The 23285-nt window shown below is 50.7% G+C and overlaps 1 protein-coding gene across 5 annotated transcripts in view; it reads right to left on the bottom strand.

Annotated features, from left to right (window-relative positions):
• Positions 1-23285, bottom strand: part of CCDC40 (coiled-coil domain 40 molecular ruler complex subunit) — a 61824-nt gene that overhangs the window by 16339 nt on the left and 22200 nt on the right. For all 5 annotated transcript variants that reach the window (XR_012426305.1, XR_012426304.1, XR_012426306.1 and 2 more), the window contains 3 exons: positions 19320-19441; positions 4183-4426; positions 3914-4096 (listed from right to left, as the gene is read on the bottom strand). Coding sequence is in view for 2 of the 5 variants with exons in the window: in XM_005585188.5 (XP_005585245.3) it covers positions 3914-4096; positions 4183-4426; positions 19320-19441 (549 nt within the window). In the remaining 3 variants the exon portion in view is untranslated. The remainder of the gene's footprint in view (positions 1-3913; positions 4097-4182; positions 4427-19319; positions 19442-23285) is intronic.

The raw sequence follows: 23285 nt of genomic DNA, 5'->3' as shown, positions 1-23285 counted from the left end.
GTATTTCCTTACAGCAGTGTGACTAACACACTTCTTAAATAGGAGCACACACATTGTGAGGAAATGTGAAAAAACAGGCCAGAATAGAGGATAACACATTCAATTGCCTGCAGTTCTGACACAAGTTAGCTACCATTCCCATCTGAATCCATTTTTCCTTCCAGGCTTTTCTATATAACTCTCCAAAATAAAAATAGGATCACACCCTACACACTGGGTGCTAACCTGCTTTTTAATCTGACAACGTTCTCTAAGTTTTAACGGCTGTGCTACACTCTGTCACATTTGGAGCATGGTTTATGAAGCAAGAAGCAATCGTTGGACACTGGTTCCTCTGTGGGTTCTGACCCGTCCTGCTGTCCTGCAGGTCTGAGCAGCCAGTGCTGGCCTCCTCTGTGGGCTCTTTGGAGGCACTAGACAGATTCTTTTGGATCCCTTCTGGCAATGGGGATTTTATTGAGAGGACGTTTGTGAGAACGTTTGTGAGAATCAGGAGTGAGGCAGTGACACTCACGGCTGCAATGGTACGGCCAGAGCTGCTCTGGGAATAGGGAGCTGCTCTCACCACTGGGACGGGGTCCTCTTCCCCAGGGCGTGGCTCTGACAGGTGGCCTTAGGCCACGTGTCTGCCCTGACCACCCCTGCCCGTCGGCTCCTGCCACACAAGGCCTCAACTCTCTCACGTCTGTGGGTCCCGCCTACCCCAGCCTCCTCAGGGCCATCTGAGCTTCTCCTCCCACCACGCCTGTGGGCTCCATGTCTCTCGCCGGCCACCATAGGTGACTTCCCAGGAGACCCAGCATCCCCAGAGTGCGGAACCCAGACCCTGCCCACCTGGAGTGGAAGCTTCCAGCATCCGGAGTTGTGTGGCAATGTCAGCTTGCAGCCTCCTCCTTTGCCAAGGTCACCCTGAGATCTGGGCCCCACAAGGACTCCTGCCTCCCCCCTCCCCAGCTGCCCCGCAGGGGCTGTGGTGCCAAGTCCCCTTCAGTCCCTCCCCCGTCACAGCCAGGCCTGCCTCCCCTGCTCCACTCCCGACTGTTTGTGGTCCATGCGGACCCCACTCTGGCTCCCCCCAGGCCTCTACACCATTCCTGGATTAACTGCCTGGACCCCATGACGGCCAGCTCCAGACGGGTGGTCCCGCCCATCCACACTTTGCTCCTCCTCCCAGATATGCCTCCCCACCCCACCTTCTATCAGCCCATGGGGCTTTGAGCAGTTCAAAAATCAGGTGGGAGGTACCGTTTTCAACAGCTGGACTGGCATCCGTTGGAAAATTGTCGTAATAGACGAATTTGTTGGTCCAAGACTCTTTGCTGCCCTCTTCTGGAAACTGGCAGCAGTACAGGTATGACCTATCGGGCTGCCCAGAAAGGGGCTCGGCTGGGGCCCTGGGGCTCTGGGGCCTGGGGCCTGGGGATTGGGAACTGGACTTGGCAGCGTAGCAGCACGGCTGGACAGGCTCCTTCACACCCACCACGCCCTTCAGCTCTGCCTGGCCAGCTCCTCTCCCACTCCTCAGGAGGGCAAAACCAGCAGAGCTTGGCATCGGGAATCCGTCACTCTCCCCGAGACTAAAATGGGGACTGTTGGACAGGCCCCACTGCTGGGATGTGCCCTGGAAATGGCGCGGTCTGTGGCGGCCTCTGGGGGGGTCCTCCAAAGGGGCCTGCTTGAGGCCGGTGGGGGAGGGTTACCCCTCAGGAAGAGGCAAAGAAAAAACCATTCAAGTAAGGAATTGTTTTTTCTAAGGACACAAGTCCCCTCCACCCCCTACCACAGGCGATAAAGGATAAAGCAAGATCCCAGGGGAAGTGAACGTGAGCTCACAATCGGGGGTGCCCTGCCATGGAATGCACGTTGAGGTCACACCCCAGGGCCCCCCAGGGAAATCTGCCTTTGACTGGCAGCTGGCCATGCGGTGGCTCACACTGTAATCTCAGCACTTTGGGAGGCTGAGGCGGGTGGATCACAAGGTCAGGAGTTCGAGGCCAGCCTTGCCAACATGGTGAAACCCCGTCTCCACTAAAAATGCAAAAATTAGCCGGGCACGGTGGCGCATGCCTGTAATCCCAGCTACTTGGGAGGCTGAGCAGAAGAACTGCTTGAACCCGGGAGGCGGAGATTGCCATGAGCCAAGATGGCACCACTGCACTCCAGCCTGGGTGACAAGAGCGAAACTCCATCTCAAAAAAATAAACAAATAACAACAAAATAAAATAAGATAAAATAAAAACGAGAAACAGCCTGAAGTGCCTAACAAGAGACTTAGTAAACAAAATATGTACATTTGTAGGATAAGATGTTATACAGAAATGAAAATTGAGGTTTTGAAGAATATTTGGTGGCATGAGGAAATGTTATGTTGAATACGGTCAATACAGCAAAATGAAAAGCTATACAAGTAGCAAAGATTCATTGACTCCCATTCTCTGTGTCATAGCTCAGTGATATTAATCACAAATGGATGTACATGGACCTGGGGGCTGGGCACAGTGGCACAGGCCCAGAATCCCAGGGCTTTGGGAGGCCAAGGTGGCAGGGCCACTTGAACCCAGGGATTCAAGACTGCAGTGAGCTGTGATTGTGCCACAGCACTCCCACCTAGGTGACAGAGACCCTGTGTCAAAAAATAAAATACATAAATAAATAAGAAAAAGAAAATGGGCCTGAGTCCAGTGCTGCATAAGGTGTGTGCTTGTGTATGTGTGTGTGTTTGTAGGAGTGTGAGTGTGTATGTTTGTAGGACTTTGAGTGTGTGTATGTGTGTAGGATTTTGACTGTGTGTGTGTGTGTAGGAGTTTGAGTGTGTGTGTGTGTGTAGGAGTTTGTGTGTGTGGTGTGTGTGTATGTGAGTTTGCGTTTCCTTGTGTGTGCGTGGGGGCACGTGCAACTGCATGTGTGTTCGTGTGTGTGAATGTGTTTGCATGTGTGAGAATGACTACATGTGTATGTTTGTGGGTGGGTGCAAATGTATTTCTGTATTAAAAATTTCCAGAAGGGGCCGGGCGCGGTGGCTCACGCCTGTAATCCCTGCACTTTGGGAGGCCGAGGCGGGCGGATCACGAGGTCAGGAGATCGAGACCATCCTGGCTAACAAGGTGAAACCCCGTCTCTACTAAAATACAAAAAATTAGCCGGGCGCGGTGGCGGGCGCCTGTAGTCCCAGCTACTCGGGAGGCTGAGGCAGGAGAATGGCGCGAACCTGGGAGGCGGAGCTTGCAGTGAGCCGAGATGGTGCCACTGCACTCCAGCCTAGGCGACAGAGTGAAGACTCCGCGTCAAAAAAAAAAAAAAAAAAAAAAAAAATTTCCAGAAGGAAATTTACCAAATTAAAAAAAAAAAAAGTTGCCTCTGGATGGTGGGCCTAGAGCTGTCTCATTTTCTTCTTTATGCCTTTCTGTATTTCTAGGTTTTCTTTCTTTTTCTTTTTTTTTTTTTTTAGACGGAGTCTCGCTCTGTCACCCAGGCTGATGTACAATGGCATGATCTCAGCTCACTGCAACCTCTGCCTCCCAGGTTCAAGCGATTCTCCTGCCTCAGCCTCCCGAGTAGCTGGGATTATAGGCGCCCACCACCGCACCCAGCTAATTATTTGTATTTTTGGCAGAGACAGGGTTTTGCCATGTTGGCCAGGCCAGTCTTGAACTCCTGACCTCAGGTGATCCACCCGCCTCGGCCTCCCAAAGTGCTGGGATGACAGGCCTGAGCCACCGCGCCTGGCCTATTTCTAGGCTTTCTACAGTAAAAATGTATCACCCTTACAACCGGAACGCCATGGAAAGGCGTGAGCACACGAGGGCCCTCTGCTCACACTGACTCCGCCCTCTCCGCCCCCAGTACGCCTCTGCCCTCACATGTGCAGGCTGCAGGCGACTTCGCACAGCCCCACCCTGGGGCAGGGGCCTACCATGTTGGTCTTCTCCTTCTGCAGCTTCAGGATGAGCTGGTTGAAGTATTTGGTGGTCTTGTTGGAGGTCATGTGCTCCTGCAGCTTCTCCCGGATGGCGGCGTCTGTCTTCCTCCTGAGCTCCAGCTCGCCCTGGATGGCTTGGCGGATGGCCTGCAACTCCTCTGTGAGTATCATTTGTTCCTGGAGAGGAGGAGCCACAGGGTGGATGTGCCTGAAGAGGCACCACAGCGTGCCAGGCGTGACCTGTGGGGCGGGCCCGGCCTCACCAGCTGGTCCTGGCTGAGGGCGTCCTCTGTGTCCTGCAGGGTGAGCCTGTAAGTGTTGAACTGGCTCTGCAGGGCCACCTGCTTGGTCAGGCACTGGGTGGTGAGCTTCTGCAGCAGTCTGACTTCCGTCTCTGTCCGGTTCAGGATGCTCGCCAGCTTCTCGTTCTTTTCTTCCTCCTTCATGATGGATTTCTTATAGGCCTCAATCTCACTGTCGATGGATCTGGCTTGATGCTGGCATTCTCTGCAGAAATGGAGGGGGAAGAGCCAGTTACGTGTGAGACATCAGAGAGCCAGTGCACAGAGCTGTGCCCCACACGAGGGAGCTCACTAAGTAGAACTCAATGCATAGAGAAATAAATTAGGAAGCCAACTCTTTTTTATTTACTTATTTATCTTTTGAGACAGAGTCTCACTCTGTAACCCAGGCTGGAGTACAGTGGTGCGATCTCGGTTTACTGCAACCTCCGCCTCCCGGGTTCAAGTGATTCTCCTGCCTTAGCCTCCTGAGTGGCTGGGATTACAGGTGTGCGCCACCATGCCTGGCTAATTTTTAAACTCTTTTTGTAGAGATGGGGTTTCACCATGTTGCCTAGGCTGGTCTCCTACTCCTGAGCTCAAGCAATGTGCCTGCCTTGGCCTCCCAAAGTGCTGGGATTACAGGCGTGAGCCACTGCACCCAGCAGGAAACCAACTTTTTAAATAGTAGCCAAATCTTTAAAAAATGTTTCTATTAAAAATTTTTATGGATAGATTGGCACATATTTGAGAGGTACATGTGATATTTTGACACAAGCATACAGCATGTCACGATCAAATCTGGGTAACTGGCCATCTATCACCTCACACGTGATCCTTCCTTTGTGTGGAGAACATTCCAAATCTTCTCCTCTAGCTATTCAGAAATATACACTAACTTACTGTGAACTGTGGTCACTGTGACATGCTATTGAACACTGGGCCTCGTTCCTTCTCTCTCACTGTATTTTGCACCCAATAACCAAATCTTGACTATTATTTTCTTTTTTTCTTTTTTCTTTTTTTTTGAGACAGAGTCTTGCTCTGTTGCCCAGGCTGGAGTGCAGTGGTGTGATCTCTGCTCACTGCAAGCTTTGCCTCCCGGGTTCAAGTGATTCTCCTGCCTCACCATCCTGAGTAGCTGGGACTACAGGCGCCCACCGCCACGCCTGGCTAGTTTTTTGTATTTTTAGTAGAGACGGGGTTTCACCGTGCTAGCCAGGATGGTCTTGATCTCCTGACCTTGTGATTCGCCCACCTCGGCCTCCCAAAGTGCTGGGATTACAGGCGTGAACCACCGCGCCCGGCCAACTATTATTTTCAAATGGATGAACAGAACTATTACCTATGGAAAGTCCATGTTGACAACTCTTTTGTACTATGATTATGGGGAGAAGGAAAGCGACACGTGGGTCAGAAGCTGGGCTGGGGGTTCTCATCTGCCCATCTGCCTTAACCATGACAATAGTCCTAGGAAGGAAAGAGTCCAGCGTTACAGATGTGGCCACTGAGACTCAGAGCATTCCAATCACTAGCCCAAGGTCCGCAGGAAATGGTGTGGCTGAGGGAACACCAGCGGGCGCGCTTCAAATTCTATTGTCTTTCCCCTTAGCATGCTGCGATGAGATACCTGTCATTAATATTAAGCTCTAAAACACAGATATCGGATAATCAGATCTAAAATACAGATTCAAATCCTGTATTTATTGGAGTGCAGCGGCACGAGCTTGGCTCACTGCAACCTCTGCCTCCTGGGTTCAAGTGATTCTCATGCTTCAGCATGAGGATTTGAATTTTTGTTTGTATGTGAGGCATGTTTTCCTATTATTCTGAGATGTTCTGCTGTACTTTAAACATTCCTTTCTGTCTGTCTCTCTTTTTTTTTTTGAGATGGTGTCTCACTCTGTCACCCAGGCTGGAGTGAAATGGCATGATCTCAGCTCACTGCAGCCTCAAGCCACCCAAGTAGCTGGGATTACATGGTGTGCGCCACCATGCTTGGCTAATTTTTGTATTTTTAGTAGAGATGGGGTTTTGCCACGTTGGCCAGGCTGGTCTCGAGCTCCTGACCTCAAGTGATCCACCTGCCTCGGCCTCCCAAAGTGTTGGAATTACAGGCGTGAGCCACTGCGCCCAGTCATCCAGTATCTATTTTTTTTTTTTTTTTTTGAGACAGAGTCTCACTCTGCCACCCATGCTGGAGTACAGTGGCATGATCTCGGCTCACTGCAACCTCCGCCTCCTGGGTTCAAGTGATTCTCATGCCTCAGCCACTCGAGTAGCTGGGACCATAGGCATGCGCCACCATGCCAACCTAATTTTTTTTTTTTTTTTTTTGTATTTTTAGTAGAGACAGGGTTTAGCCCCATTGGCCAGGCTGGTCTCGAACTCCTGACCTCAAGTGATCTGCCTGCCTTGGCTTCCCAAAGTGCTGGGATTACAGGCATGAGCTACCACGCCTGGCCATCCGGTATCTATGTTTAATGGGTGTGGATATTTATTGATACACTGATGACATCAGAAAAAGACAAAAAACAGGAAAGGGCCTCATTACGGATCGATGAGGATGATTAAATTATGGCACAGGCATCATTTAGAACACAGTGTGAAGAGAACTGAAAAGAACAACGGTGATTTCTGTGTGTTCTGATGTGAAATGACTCTAAGACACAGCACAAGAAAAACCGAGGTACAGAGCGGGACACACCAAGCTGCCACGGGTGATTTTTAAGTGGAGAGAAACGCCTGAGAATAATGCATATGCATGCATGAAATGTATCTGGAAAGGCTTTTATGAAACAGTAACAGGTTGCTTGGAAAAGAGAATCGAAAGACTTGGGGATAGATGTAGGAAAAATATGGAAGGTATTATTCTAGTCCAAGAAGAAAGTACTTCTTGAATATTCAAATAAACACTTATTCAAAGGATAAGACACTATCAATAGAGAAAAGAAGCCTGGCCCACATGGTGAAACCCCATCTCTACTAAAAATACAAAACAAAAAAAAAATTAGCCGGGCATGGTGGTGTACACCTGTGGTCGCAGCTACTTGGGAGACTGAAGCATGAGAATCACTTGAACCCAGGAGGCAGAGGTTGCAGTGAGCTGAGATTGTTCCGCTGTACTCCAGCCCAGGTGACAGAGCAAGACTCTGACTCAAAAATAAAAAAAAAAAGAAGATACTGGAGAGATTTGCCATGTCCGTGAAGCAGAAGATTTAATATTATTAAGGCCTCAATTCTCCTCAAATTGATCTATGGACGCAATGTAATTTCAGTCACATCCCGGAAGGCATTTTCCCCCCAGAAACTGACAAGCAAGTTTTAACATTTAAATGGAAACCTAAAGGACCTAGAGTAACCAAAATAAGTTTGTAAAACAAAATCAAAGACTCATACTATCTGATTTTAAGATTTTCCATAAAGCTCTAGTTAGAAAGACAACGTGGTATTAGTGAAAGAATGACAAAAAGATCAACGGAACAGAATCGAGAGTCCGGAAACAGACACACACACACACACACACACACACATGACCAACGGATCTTTGACAAACGTGTCACAGGATTTCAACAGGAAAAGGACAATCTTTTCAACAAGCGCTGCTGGGACGACTAGAGAGAGACACAAAACCTGCGCCTGGACCCCACTCATACCACAACAAAAGTGAACTTGAAATGGCCCAGATGCCTAAATGCAAGACCTAGAAAACTTTAGCGGAAAACCTGGGAGAAAATCTTTGTGACCCTTAGAGAGTTTTTTTTTTTTTTTTTTTTTTTTTTTTTGAGACGGAGTCTTGCTCTGTCGCCCAGGCTGGAGTGCAGTGGCGCGATCTCGGCTCACTGCAAGCTCCGCCTCCTGGGTTCAAGCCGCCTCCTGCCTCACCATCCTGAGTTGCTGGGATTACAGGTGTGAGCCAACGCGCCCGGCCAGAAATCTTTTCCTTTCTTTTCTTTTTTGAGGTGGAGTCTTGCTCTGTCCCCCAGGCTGGAGTGCAGTGGCGCGATCTTGGCTCACTGCAGGTTCCACCTTCCGGGTTCACGTCATTCTCCTGCCTCAGCCACCACACATCTGCTAATGGCTATATTTCATGGCTAAAATTAGATGACTGGTAATATCAAATGTTAGCGAGGACGTGGAGCAACTGGGACTCTCATAAACTGCTGGAGAAAATGCAAATTGGAATGAGTCACTTGGGAAAACACTGCAGCAGTTGTTTTCTTGTTTCTTTGTTTTTGAGACGGAGTCTCGCTCTGTCACCCAGGCTGGAGTGCAGTGGTGCAATCTTGGCTCACTGCAACCTCCACTTCCAGGCTCAAGCAATTCTCCTGCCTCAGCCACCTGAGTAGCTGGGATTACAGGCATGTGCCACCATACCTGGCTAATTTTTTGTATTTTTGGTAGAGATGGGGTTTTGCCATGCTGCCCAGACTGGTCTCAAACTCTTGAGCTCAAGCAATCTGCCTCAGCCTCCCAAAGTGCTGGGATTACAGGTGTGAGCCACTGTGGCCTGCAAGCACTTGTTATAAAGTAAAATGCACGTCACTTCTAGGTACAGGCCGACCTTGGAGATACTGTGGGTTCAGTTGCAGGCCACCACAATTAAGCGAGTATCACAGTAAAACAAGTCACACAATCGTTTTTGGTTCCCCGGTGACAGGCTGGGCGCGGTGGCCTACACTTGTAATCCCAGCACTTAGGCTAAGGTGGGCAGATTACCTGAGGTCAGGAGTTCGAGACCAGCCTGCCAACATGGTGAAACCCCATTTCTACTAAAAATACAAAAATTAACCAAGTGTCGTGGTGGGCACCTCTAATCCCAGCTACTGAGGAGGCTGAGGTAGGAGAATCCCTTGAACCCAAGAGGCAGAGGTTGCAGTGAGCTGAGATCACACCACTGCACTCCAGCCTAGGTAACAGAACGAGACTCCATTTTTAAAAAGAAAAAGAAAATTTCATTGCTAAAAAATGCTAACAATCACCTGAGCCTTTATCAAGTCATACTTGATAAAGTATGCTGGTAGAGGGTCTTGCATTGATGTTGCTGGCTGCTGACTGATTAGGGTGGTGGTTGCTGAAGGCTGGGGTGACTGTGGCAATTTTTTTTTTTTTTTTGAGACAGGGTCTGGCTCTGGTTCTGTCACCCAGGCCGGAGTGCAGTGGTGTGATCTTGGCTCACTGTAACCTCGGCCTCTTGGGCTCAAGCCACCTCCTCCTTCAGCCTTTCGAGTAGCTGGGACTACAGGTGCACACCACCCCACCTGGCTAATATTTGTATTTTTTATAGAAATGAGGTTTCACCATGTTGCCCAGGCTGGTCTCCAACTTCTGAGCTCAAGTAATCTGCCTGCCTTGGCCTGCCAAAGTGTTGGGATTACAGGTGTGAGTCACCCCACCTGGACGGCAATTTCTTAAAATAAGACAACAATGAAGTTTGCCACATGGATTGACTCCTCTTTTATGACAGATTTCTCTGTAGTATGTGATGTTGTTTGATAGGATTTTACCCAGGCAAGACCTTCCTGCAAAATTGGAGTCAATCCTGTCAAACCCTTTGCTGCTTTATCAACCAAGTTCATGGAATATTCTAAATTCTTTGTGTGTGTGTGTGTGTGTGTGTGTGTGTGTGTGTTTTGAGACGGAGTCTCGCTCTGTTGCCCAGGCTGGAGTGCAGTGTTGCGATCTTGGCTCACTGCAAGCTCCCCCTCCCAGGTTCATGCCATTCTCCTGCCTCAGCCTCCTGAGTAGCTGGGATTACAGGCGCCCGCCACCACGCCCGGCTAATTTTTGTGTGTGTGTTTTTAGTAGAGATGTGGTTTCACCGTGTTGGCTAGAATGGTCTCGATCTCCTGACCTCGTGATCCACCCGCCTTGGCCTCCCAAAGTGCTGGGATTACAGGCGTGAGCCACCATGCCCACCCAGAATATTCTAAATTCTTTGTTAATTTCAACAATGCACATGGCATCTTCACAGGAGCAGATTCCACTTCAAGAAACCGCTTTCTTTGCTCATCCATAACAAGCAACTCCTCATCCATTAAAGTTTGATCATGTGAACGCAACAATTCCATCCCATCTCAGCTCTACTTCTCATTCTAGCTCTTGCTGTTTCCACCACATTGGCAGTGACTTTCTGCACTGAAGTCTTGAACCCTCAAAGTCATCCACAGGGGTTACAATCACTTCTGTTAATGTCGATATTAGGTTGGTGCAAAAGTAATTGCGGTTTTGCCATTAAAAGTTATATTTTGGGGCTAGGCGTGGTGGCTCACGCCTGTAATCTCAGCACTTTGGGAGGCCGAGGCGGGCAGATCACCTGAGGTCAGGAGTTCGAGACCAGCCTGGCTAACATGGTAAAACCCTGTCTCTACTAAAAATACAAAAATTAGCTGAGCATCTGGCCTCAGCAGCAACCACCCCTGCCTCCACCCTCTGAGCTTTGCATGTTCCACTAACCCTGGGCGGGCAGCAGATGGAGGTGTACACACACAACATGTCTTAAGTTTGCTGTCTTAAATGGGGGCAGTCCGTGGTTTTGCCGAAAACCAATTACAATAGTTAACGTCAAAGGTCACTGATCACAGATCACCATACCAGGCGATGACAATGAAAAAGTCTGAAATATGAGAATGACCAACACGTGGTGCAGAGGCAGGAACGGAGCACAGGCCGCTGGAGAAATGGTGCCGACGGACTTGCTCCACACGGAGCTGCCATCAACCTTCAATTTGTAAAAAATGTGATTCCTGTAATCCCAGCACTTTGGGAGGCCAAGGTGGGCGGATCACAAGGTCAGGAGATCAAGATCACCCTGGCTGACACCGTGAAACCACGTCTCTACTAAAAAATACAAAAAATTAGCCGGGCGTGGTGGCGGGCATCTGTAGTTCCAGCTACTCGGGAGGCTGAGGCAGGAGAATCGCTTGAACCAGGGAGGCAGGGGTTGCAGTGAGCTGCAGTCACCCCAGTGCTCTCCAGCCTGGGCGACAGAGTGAAACTCTGTCTCAAAAAAAAAAAAAAAAAAAAGTGATTCCACGCAGTAGGAGAAGGCGAGACACATTGAAACGAGATGTGCCTGTATTTACCCAAGAGAAATGGAAACAGGTATCCACACAAAGGTCTTTTCAGAACAGTCACAGCAGCTTTCTTCATGGTATTCCAAAGGTAAAAGCCAAATGTCCATCCGTTGGTGGATGGACAAATACATCTGATGTATCCATGCAAGGGAATACTATTCAACAATAAATAGGAACAGACTACTGATCTTGCAACATGGGTGGGTCTCAAAAGCATGATGCCAAGTGGAAGAAGCCAGACGAGAAAAGCTACAGACTGTGCGATTCCATTTATATGACATTCTAGAAATGGCAGAGCTATAGGCACAGAAGGCGGCACAGCGGTTGCCAGGGCTGGAGGTATGCAATTTTGTACATAAATTATCCCTAGTAATCCTGACTTCAAGTAAATAAGTTACTCATTTTCTTTTTTTAGGAAGGAGCGGCCTTATAAATATCTAAATTTGACAATACAAATAAGATGTCTGATTTAAAAAGATACACTCACAAACTGTTCGACAGAACTCCTAACATGCTGGCGGGGGGCTGGGGGAGGAAACGTGTGCCTGAGGGTGCGCGGACATGCTAACGAGTCTCCTTGTCACAAACGGAGAAAGACGATGGTATTTTAAAATCCTTTTCTCTGATTTTCAAATGTCCTGTAATGCAATCACTTATGCTTGATAAGGGTTTTTTTTTTTTTTTTTTAAATCACACTTTAAAAACTCCGTAGATTAGCAGGCACCAATAGAAAATACAGGTTCTCGTCAGCTCATGGTGGGGGTGCAGCCCAGCAAACCCGTCGTAAGTTGAAAATATCCTAAGTCCAAAATGCAGGCTGCGTGCGGTGGCTCATGCCTGTAATCCCAGCACTTTCAGAGACCAAGGAGGCAGATCACCTGAGGTCAGGAGTTCAAGACCAGCCTGGCCAACATGGTGAAACCCCGTATCTTTTAAAAATACTAAATTAGCTGGGCATGGTGGTGGTGCATGTCTGTAATCCCAGCTAGCTGAGTGGTTGAGGCAGGAGAGTCGCCTGAACCCAGGAGGTGGAGGTTGCAGTGAGCTGAGATTGAGCCATTGCACTCCAGCCTGGGCGACATGAGTGAAACTTCATCTTAAACAAACAAACAAACAAAAAACCCAAAATGCACTTCCTGCAGATTGCCTGCCAGGCGCCCCGGCCCAGCCCAGCCTCCCTCAAACGTGCTCAGGACACTCCTATGAGCCTACGGGTGGCAAAATCATCTCACACAAAGCCTGTTTGATAACAAAGTGTTGGGCATCCATGTAATTTATTGAATACCGTGCTGAAAACCAGGGAGGTTGTGTGGGACTCGAAGCCCAGTTTCTGTTGCCTGCCTGTTGCTTTAATACCATGGTAAAGTCCAAAAATCGTTAAGTCAGGGACTGTCTGTAAACGAAACAAAGAGAACATATGGAATCTAGAATATGGCCCAGGTGTTGGGCCCTGGGCCTCTGAGGATGAAGGGGGGAACGCAGGAGGTGTCCAGCAACCTGTGGTCAAGGCCGGGTTCTCTCCCAGGACGCTGCCCACGGCTATTGTCCTCGGGTTGGCCTGCCTGGCAGCCGTGGCCACAGCTGAGGGCCTGGGAGGAGGCTGCGAGGCAGTGCGGCTGACCGATTCACATCTCGGGGTAAAGGGGCTGCGGCTGTGGGCCAAGACCTGTCTGCCCCCTGTATTTCCTTTCAGGAAATAGGACAAAGGCAGGTAAGAGGACGGGTGTTTTTGGCTGCAAGTCCCAAGGGCGTGTGAACTCTGATTAGGTTATCTGCCCCCAACTTAAGTACAGTCCAGGCTTTGTTTTCTGAGTGAAAGTGAGCCATTTCCCTGCATACGTGATGGGAAGGGGCTGACTGTGGGCGCCTCGTGGTTATTCACCAGGGACCCATGTTGGATTCCGTGGACCGCCGTGGTCTTTGGAGGGTTGGTGTGGTGGGGCCGGTCTGGTCTCGAGGGTCACACACGGCTCCTTCAGGACTTCCGGCTGCTGGGGAGGGCAGTGTCCAGCTCCCACAGGCAGGCCCAGATAGACAGGGGACGTGCTCACAAGCACGGTCATTCCCCGGTGGGAAGGAGGGACGGGACACCGTGAGCTACCACAGCAGTCCTGACGGGCCTCACCCATGTCCCTGTGTCTGGGGACATTTATTTCTGTTTGTTTGTTTGTTTTTGGGACAGGTTCTGACTCTGTTGCCCAGGCTGGAGGGCAGTGGTACCATCTCGGCTCACTGCAGCCTCGACCTCCTGGGCTCAAGCAATCCTCCCACCCAGCCTCCTGAGTAGCTGGGACTACAGGTCTACAGGTGCACACCATCATGCCCAGCTAATTAAAAAAATTTTGAGAGACAGGGTCTTGCTCTGTTGCCCAGGCTGGAGTGCAGTAGTACAATCACAGTTCACTGCAGCCTCAAATTCCTGAACTCAAGTGATCATCCTGCTTCTACCTCTCAAGTAGATGAGACCACAGGCGCACACCACCACACCTGACTATTTTTTATATTTTATTTTAGAGACAAGGTCTTACTATGTTGCCCAGGCTGGTCTTGAACTCCTGGGTTCAAGGGATTCTCTTGCCTCAGTCTCCCAAAGCACTGGGATTACAGACAGGAGCCACTATGCCTGCCCATGGGGGCACATTTCTAAGGGGGTTGTTACTCTGTCTTTGGTCTGTGGCCTCAGGTCTGCTGGGTCACCAGTGTCCTTAGGTATATGGGGTGTTGGTGGTGACTGGGCCCCACCTGCCAGATCCCCAGGCTAGAAGGAGGCCTGCTGGGGACACTGTGGCAATGCCCACACCCAACCCATCCCACACTGCCTTCCACTCCTTTCTCCTCCATCAACTGGGGGCAAGGACAGTGTCCCCTTTGACGGGCTACACCAGACTGAGCTGAGCCTGGGGCCTGTCACCCAGGAAACGTGAAATTGCCTGCTTGTTGACTGGCTCTAATTCTGCATTCAGTCTTTCTCCATCCTGTCCTCCCTCCCTAGGGCAGGCTCCAGCACTCCACACCAAGGGGAAGAGCCTTTGAGGAGTCGTCTCTGCCATCATCAAGATTGAGGGAAAAGTAAGTCTAGGAGATTAGGGCAAGCCCTCAGTTTTCTTTCTTTTTTTTTATTTTTTTGAGACAAAGTCTCGCTCTGTCGCCCAGGCTGGAGTGCAGTGGCGCCATCTTGGCTCACTGCCACCTCCACTTCCCGGGTTCAAGCGATTCTCCTGCCTCAGCCTCCTGAGTAGTTGGGACTACAGGTGCCCGCCACCACGCCTGAATGATTTTTTGTATATTTAGTAGAGACGGGGTTTCACTGTGTTAGCCAGGATGGTCTCGATCTCCTGACCTCGTGATCCACCCGCCTCGGCCTCCTGAAGAGCTGGGATTACAGGCGTGAGCCACCGCGCCCGGCCCCTTCAGCTTCCTTGGGTTGATGTAAACAGGAAACAGAATAACACGTTTCATGTTTCTCCTGAACTTTTATGACCGTGTGCAAAACCCCTGAAGAAACAGGGAAGACAGAAAAAAAAAAAAAGCAGCCAAGACAAGCACAGCTTCTGAGCTAAGCTTGCAGCTTGTGTATGAGACACGGGGGCAAGATTACGGTTACCGCCTCCTCCACCACAGCAGCCCCCCACCAAGGACAGGGAAGTCAGACTGTCTTCAGAGCATTAGGTTGTAGACTCGACATCAGATGAAGAGAGACACGAAGGCATGGGAAAAGAGAAAGGGTGAGGTTCGGCTGGAACCTAATCAAAGGTATTAACTTATCTGAAAAAATGCCACGGGCGTCAGGAGGGAGGAGGGGTGGGGAATGGAATGTAGAAAGCAGCCAAGGTCAGGGTGAGGGTTGCTCGGGGGACACCTCCCACCCATGTGGTTGGACTGGCCATGAACTTCGGGGAGGAGGCAGGAAGCAGGCAGGGCTGGGGCCCAGGCATTCTGCCCTCTAGCGGGTCCCTGAGCATGGGTCTGCGTCATCGATTCCTGTGTCCTCCTCCCCCACAGATTAGAATCTGCTAGTCCAAGTGTGCAGCATTTGGTTCTTTGGTGTTTATATTCCTTTTTTTTGGCACTATCTTGGCTCACTGCAAGCTCCGCCTCCCGAGTAGCTGGGACTACAGGCGCCCGCCACCACGCCTGGCTAATTTTTTTTTTTTTTTTTTTTTTTGAGACGGAGTCTGGCTCTGTTGCCCAGGCTGGAGTGCAGTGGCCGGGTCTCAGCTCACTGCAAGACCCGCCTCCCAGGTTCACGCCATTCTCCTGCCTCAGCCTCCCGAGTAGCTGGGAGTACAGGCGCCCGCCACCTCGCCCGGCTAATTTTTTTTGTATTTTTAGTAGAGACGGGGTTTCACCGTGTTAGCCAGGATGGTCTCGATCTCCTGACCTCGTGATCCGCCCGTCTCGGCCTCCCAAAGTGCTGGGATTACAGGCTTGAGCCACCGCGCCCGGCCTCACCTGGCTAATTTTTTATATTTTTAGTAGACGGGGTTTCACCGTGTTAGCCAGGATGGTCTCAATCTCCTGACCTCGTGATCCACCCGCCTTGGCCTCCCAAAGTGCTGGGATTACAGTCGTGAGCCATCGCGCCCGGCCTCTTTGGTGTTTATATTTCATCACGCACACGAATGGGCTGTTATTCTCAGTTACACGTCAGGTTCTGGTGAGCTCGATTCATGTAAGCTAACTCCAGGACAAGTGTGCCTTCTCGGTTTGATGGCAAAACCAAGCTTCTGGGCCAGGGGGTCCTGCCCCACAGGGATCTTACAGGGTGAAGGCTCCAGACATGCCCAGACAGCCACCAGGGTACTGGTCCTGTATGCACCATCCTGACCATCAGCCAGGAATGTCACCATTTTCTAAGATGCTCTACAAATCTGAACATCTCAAGGTCAATATTTGAGGTATAGTTCAGTCACTGCACTCCTAGCTTGGAAGTCCTAAGCAATGCAATAATTTATTTCTGTAATAATGGCCCTCACCTATTAAACCTGTCTCCAAGTTGCTTCTTCAAATCTATCTGGGTGCAAACAGCAAATCTCTGCAATTACTGTTTACACTTCTCACAATGTCCTACACGGCCTGCACTTTTAAAAGATTGGCTGGGCGCAGTGGTTCTCTCCTATAATCCCAGCACTTTGGGAGGCCAAGGCGGGTGGATCACCTGAGGTCAGGAGTTCAAGACCAGCCTGGCCAACATGGTGAAACCCCCTCTCTACTAAAAATACAAAAATTAGCTGGGCGTGGCAGTGCGTGCCTGTAATCCCAGCTACTCTAGAGGCTGAGGCAGGAGAATCGCTTGAACCCAGGAGGCAGAGGCTGCAGTGAGCCAAGATGGCACCACTGCACTCCAGCCTGGAAGACAGAGCGAGACTCCATTGCAAAAACAATAAAAATAAAATAAATAGAAGATGGGCCTCACTCCTCCACGGGGCCTTGGTGCACTGAGCTGCAGGTGAAGTCAGGGGGTCTCTCATTCGTGAAGTGTTTGTGCGTGTACATATTTGGTTACAATATTCACTCAACATTCTGTGCATGCATGTTTTATAAAACAAGATATCTATTTTTTTCATCGATCCGATTGGCACAGTCCTAAAGTGTGACAACACGCTGAGCTGTCAGGGGACTTTGAAACACTGCTGCCGGGGGTGTGACTGTCACAATCCTACTTAGCAATACCCGCTAGACCCAGACATTCCAGGCTTGATGGATAATATAAAAAAAATTAGGCCGGGTGTGGTGGCTCATGCCTGTAATCCCAGCACTTTGGGAGACTGAGGCAGGCAGATCACCAGGTCAGGAGATCGAGACCATCCTGGCTAACACGGTGAAACCCCGTCTCTACTAAAAATACAAAAAATTAGCCGGGTGTGGTGGCGGGCGCCTGTAGTCCCAGCTACTCGGGAGGCCGAGGCAGGAGAATGGCGTGAACCTGGGAGGCAGAGCTTGCAGTGAGCCGAGATCACGCCACTGCACTCCAGCCTGGGCGACAGAGCGAGACTCTGTCTCAAAAAAAAAAAAAAAAAAAAAAAAAAAAAAAAAGTCATTCCCTTCACTCTCATGAGTCAACAATATAAAGCCAAAGGGAACACTGTGGTTTGATATAGGCAATGTTTGGTTGAAGCCTGGTTTCCCCTGTAAAGATGCAGGTAGGGGAACCGGAGCCAGCTGTGGCCGGACAAGGGCCCCTCTCCCTGTGTCACCGGGGTTGCCAGCACACCGGGACGAGAGGACTTGGCCATCTGCCCACATGGGCGGCTTTTTCCTCCTGCCCCAAGGCTAGGACTTAATACCTGACTGTTAATTACACTGCTCAGCTGCCACGGGCCTTGAGAAAAGTCAAGGCTGGGTTCTCTCTGAGCATCCAGCACCTAGCCTGACTCTCCAAGGCTCATGGCCTGTGAACTCCGCAGTGTCCCCAGGGGAAGGTGCCACCTCCGAGATGTTCCTGTGGTCCAGCTCTCCCCTGCATCCCAGACTAACCAGCGTCCTCTCTGCAAACTGTCCTCGTTGCCCTCAGAGACATGGCTTCCTTTTGGTTGCAAAACATTGTAAAAATCGTATTCGATCAGGTCTCCTCCTCCCCAGCCCGCAGTCACTAGCACCCCCTCCCACGACAAGCAAAGGCTCCTGGTTTTCTGGGATCCCCTCCCTAATTTCTGTGCAATCGCAAGAAAGCGTATATGTTCGTCCAGTCTTCCTTCCCTCTCGTGCTCTGTGGGAGCACACCACACACACTGTTCTGCACCTCATTGCTTTTTCCACTTAACAGCGTGTCCTGAAGCACTTCCCAAGTCAAAATACAAACACCGCTCATTCCCGCCTTGCCACCATGTGGCATTCCACTGGGATACTTCAACAGGGAAGCTTTCTGCCCGGGGCATCGAGGGTTTCGCGTGCCTTTGTTATTGTGGTGTTGCTGTAGATAACCAGGTCCAGGAATGCTATGCTCACCAGGGTGCTATGTAATTTTTTTTAAATTCAAGCAATTCTCTGCCTCAGCCTCCCGAGTAGCTGGGATTGTAGGCGCCCGCACCATGCCTGGCTAATTTTTGTATTTTTAGTAGAGACGGGGTTTTACTATCTTGGCCAGGCTGGTCTTGAACTCCTGGCCTCATGATCCACCTGCCTCGGCCTCCCAAAGTGTTGGGATTACAGGTGTGAGCCACCATGCCCGGCCGGAAATGAGTATGTTTAATCCAGCATTATTCATTTGAAAATGTTTTGGTCTAAAAACTTTTAAAAACAAAACGGTTTCTTTTTGTTTCTTTAGTCACAGGAGCCAAAAGGAAACGCATCTCCTGGTTGTGTGACTGCTGCGGGCCACCTGGCTGTGGGTGCTGTGGGACCAGACTGTCCCTCATTCCTTGGTCCAGCCTTTCTTGAGCGCTTGCTGTATGCCAGGCTCTGTGCTGGGCACAAGGGGTGGAAACTACGAAAGGTGGACGTGAGGTTAAAGCTCAGCGGGTGAGCCACGTGCCACCACAGTGCCCAGCTTTTGCCTTCCGGGTCCCGACACCTGGTCACCCTGGGTGGTTTTAGGAATGAAGGCAGCACCTGTGTCTCCAACGCCCCGCCCCGAGCCACGCATCCATCCCCAGAAGTGACGGGATGCCTGGAGGAGGCCTCTTCCTCTCCTTCCTTTGGAGATTAAAACAGAATTTCAGTTGGAATGCAGCCCTCAGGCAGAACAACTGGACGGGATGGGGTTTCCGCACTCAGGTGGTGATACTGCAAATCAAAGGGACACCTTTACCTCCCAAAGAGACCTTTCTCTTTACCCTGCTCTCTGTTTCTACTTAATCCTGCCAGGAAATCTGAGCAGAAAAGCCTCACTCCTCCCAGTGCCGCAGTGTTGGAAAGGATTTAAGAATCGCTGAAATCTTATCAAACAATGAGGGAGCTTTCCGGATGGAAGCCTGGACCCGGGGCTCCAGGTGCACCCTCTGTCCCAGAGATCCGGTGGACCCAGAAGGAGGCGCATGGGGCAGGCCTGCCACGGACCCCTGGGGTTCCCGCGTGTCCTCACCGCCTGTGGCCCTGCAGTACCTGAGTGCCTCCAGCACTGCCCTGTGCGCCTCGTCACGGTGCTTCATGCCCACCAGGCTGGTGGCCCACTGCTGCAGGATGCGCCTCTTCTCCATGCTGATGGCATCGATCTCTGTGCAGGCCTGCAGCCAACGGGGGAGAGGGCAGGAACGGCTGTCTCATTTCATTGGCGAGTAAAGCCCAAGAACACTGGAGCCTCACATTCCCAAATCTTCCTCTTTTCCTTCTATCACCTACTTTCCTTGATCATGCATCCGCAGAGGGGTAAACATGAGCCTGAATGTAGCTTTCAAGATAACCCGCACCTGCTTTGAGCCTTTGCTCAGGGCCTGTGGTGCTCAGTGCTTGGGAATGAGGAGGGAGAGGGAAGGCAGGAGAGGGAGGAAGGGGGAGGGAGGAGGGGGAAGATGAAGGAGGGAGGAGAGGGAGGAGGGGGAAGATGAAGGAGGGAGGAGGGAGGAGAGGGAGGAGGGGAAAATGAAAGAGGGAGGAGGGGGAAGATGAAAGAGGGAAGGGGAGAGAGAGTGGGGAGAGGGAGGAGGGAGGGGAGGAGGGAGAAGAGGAGGGAGATCCTGGCCAGCATCCGTGAAACACCATTGTGGGGTTGGTGGTGTCATTGATTCGGGCTGAGGTCCTACAGGATGGGACGGGCCCAGCACCACTTCCTGTAGGGAGCCCACGATGGAAGGAGGTGTTTGTCTCAAGAATGACCAGACCTGGATGCTCTCGTCCAGCCAGGAGAAGCAGGGCTGCCTAGACTGGGAATGAGGAGGCACAACTGGACAGTCAGGTGTGGGCAGGTCAGGCAGGCTGAGGGACGCTGGAAGTCTAGGGGCATCGTGGGGGGCGGGGAGGGGCCACCTGCAGTAAGGGCTTGGCCCCATGTAGGGAAGGGGCTTGAAAACGAGGTGGGTGGTTCAGGAATTTACTCCAAGGGCAAGGGGAGTTCCTTTATGCCCGGGGCACAGAGGTTAAGGCTGGTACAGCTGCCTGGGCTGAATCTCACCCGCTGTGCCTCAGTGCCCCCAGCTGTGATATAGGTACAAGAGTGGCACCTACATCCCGGGGCTGTCGGGTCAAGTGAGTTGAGGCCTGCATGCCCAGCACAGCCTGGATCGTGGTCTTATTTTGAGTGGTGTTTGGGATTCTTGATGAGTCATCCCCTAATGCAAAGCATTGTGACTTTAGCAAGCCGGCGGCCCGAGTCAGCCAACTGGGGCATCCTGCGGAACGCCAAGTCCCAGAAGTGCCTGCATGCCGTGACACCCAGACAAGCTTGGTAGACAATGACTGAAGCCACAGTGCATTAGAACATCACAGGGGAGCCGAGGGCAGCGCCAGGCATGAGAGAGGCCATCGCCCTGGAGACACCACGCTTGGTTGTGAGGGTTTCTGAACCATCTATTCATTATGATATAACCTAAAAAGGTGTGAATTAAGTACACCACGATGAGGGGGACTGGTTTTTCCTCTCACAGACACTTACTTAGGATTACTGAGCAGCCTAGGAAGGGACATTGTGTACATCCAGGGACTGGCTTCCCTTTTGTCTGTAGTATTTCCTTGTATTGTAGCTGACATGTTACAGCTCTCTCTCTGGGGTACAGAGTGATAATTCGCTACTTGTGTACTGCTTGAATCAGGGCAATTAGCATATCAATCACCTCCAGCAATTGTTATTTCTTTGAGTTGGAAACATTCAAAATCCTCTCTTCTAGCTATCTGAAAATGTACAACAAATTCTTGTTAACTAGGCCGGGTGCGGCGGCTCATGCCTGTAATGCCAGCACTTAGGGAGGCTGAGGCGGACGGATCACCTGAGGTCAGGGGTCTGAGACCAGCCTGACCATGGGGTGCAGGTGTCTCTTGGATGCACGGACTCCCTTTCCTTTGGATAAATGCCCAGTTGTGGGACTGCTGGGTCACAGTTTTGTACTGGGGTAAGTTATTCACAAAGGAGGCTGCTCTGTGCCATTGGGCAGTGGGAGCCGGCCCAGGCAGCAGGTGGGCACCCAAATCCAGCCAGGATGCACCTTAAACCGAGCCTGCGCGGGGCATCCCCATGGTGTCCCCAAAGCTGCCGGCCGCGGCCTGGTTGACTGAGGTGCAGGTCAAGGCATAAAGGCGGAAAGATGGCTGCTGGGCTCTGTCACCTGTGCCTTTAGACCTCAGTTTTTCACAAAGGCAAGTGTTCGGCCAGTGTGAATAGAATGTGCAAATAAGCAAAAAGAAAATGAAAATGCCAGTAATCCTACCACTTAGAGATAACCATTTCCAGCTTCTCACCCCTGTGATTGTGTGTGTGTGAAATCAAATTCTATATATTGTTTCATAAGCTCCTATTACTTTTTTTTTTTTTTTTTTTTGAGACTCTCGTCACCCAGGCTGGAGGGCAACGGCACAATCTTGGCTCACTGCAATTTCTGCCTCTGAGTTCAAGCAATTCTTCTGTCTCAGCCTCCCGAATAGCTGCAATTGTAGGCACTCACCACCACGCCTGGCTAATTTTCGTATTTTTAGTAGAGACGGGGTTTCACCATGTTGGCCAGGCTGGTCTCGAACTCCTGACCCTTAGGTGATCCGCCCACCTCGGTCTCCCAGAGTACTGGGATTACAGGTGTGAGCCACCATGCCCAGCCACATTAAAAATTAATGTATTGTGCCAGGTACAGGTGTATTGTGCCAGTGCTGCCCATAATCCCTGCACTTTGGGAGGTTGAGGCGGGGGGATTGCTTGAGGCCAGGAGTTCCCAACCAGTCTGGGCAACAGAAAGAAACCCCGTCTCTACGAAAAGAATAATAATAATAAAAAAAAATTAGCAGGATGTGGTGCCGTGTGCCTGTGGTCCTACCTACTTGAGAGGCTGAGGTGGAAGGATTGCTTGGACCCAGAAGTCTGAGGCTACAGTGATGGCCCCAGTGCACTCCGGCCTGGGTGACAGAGTGAGACTTTGTCTCCAAAAAATGAAAGTAAGAAAATAATATCGACACAGGTTTCCATGTCAGTAGAGCTCTTTTTGGTGGGGTATATTCTGATGCACAGGTGTATGAAAATGGGCTTCACTAACGTCCCCTTCTTGGGGTCCTTCTTTCTGATGACACAGAACACGGTGATGAGCGCCATCTCCCCCATGAGTTTCTATTCATTGTATTTATTTATTTGGAGATGGGGGTTTCGCTCTGTCGCCCAGGCTGGAGTGCAGTGGTGCAATCTTAGCTCACTGCAGCCCTGACCTCCTGGGCACAAGTGATCCTCCTGCTTCAGCCTCCTGAGTAGCTGGGACTACAGGTGGCTTTACTGTTTTTAACATACAAAAATGGTATCTGCGTACATCTTTGCTAGGTTCCTTGGAATGGAGTCTAAGCCATGGCAGGGTGCGGGGTTAGGGTTAGGGTTAGGGTTAGGGTTAGGGTTAGGGAGTGGCTGCATATGACCATATTGCCCTGGATAAAGATCTTGATAAAGATAAAGGCCAATCTGTATTTTCGTGGTCAACAGCAGGGAGGGCTCATCTCTCCTTATCTTTGCCAAGTCCGTAGGGGACTCCCTGTCCTTTGGTTACTTGTGACTTCACTCGATGAACGGGGGGCCTGCTGTTGCCCCCGCACTGTTCCGGGTGCTGGAAATGAGAAATGAACGAAGTGCGGGCGGCTCCCTTCCCTGGGGGAGGTGCATGGAAGAGAGGGCGGCAGGTGCAAAAGGAACCACGTAGCCCACCTGCCTCTAGGGTGTGGAAACACAGAGGTGCGTCTCCTTGGCTTTCAGCATCTCTTCACATCCCTGGATTTACTAAAGGCTGTGAGTTGTCTTCTCCTGCCTGTCTCCCCACCTTCATCTGGTTTGTGGGGTCCTTAATCTACAAAGGTTTTATTGAGGGTGTGATTGCCTTCCTAGTCTTTTTTGTTTTGGTTTTTTGAGATGGAATCTGGCTCTGTCATCCAGGCTGAAATGCAATGGCATGATCT

The sequence above is a fragment of the Macaca fascicularis genome, chromosome 16, assembly GCF_037993035.2.
Source record: "Macaca fascicularis isolate 582-1 chromosome 16, T2T-MFA8v1.1".
NCBI lineage: Eukaryota > Metazoa > Chordata > Mammalia > Primates > Cercopithecidae > Macaca > Macaca fascicularis.
This window is presented reverse-complemented; position numbering and strand designations above follow the sequence as displayed.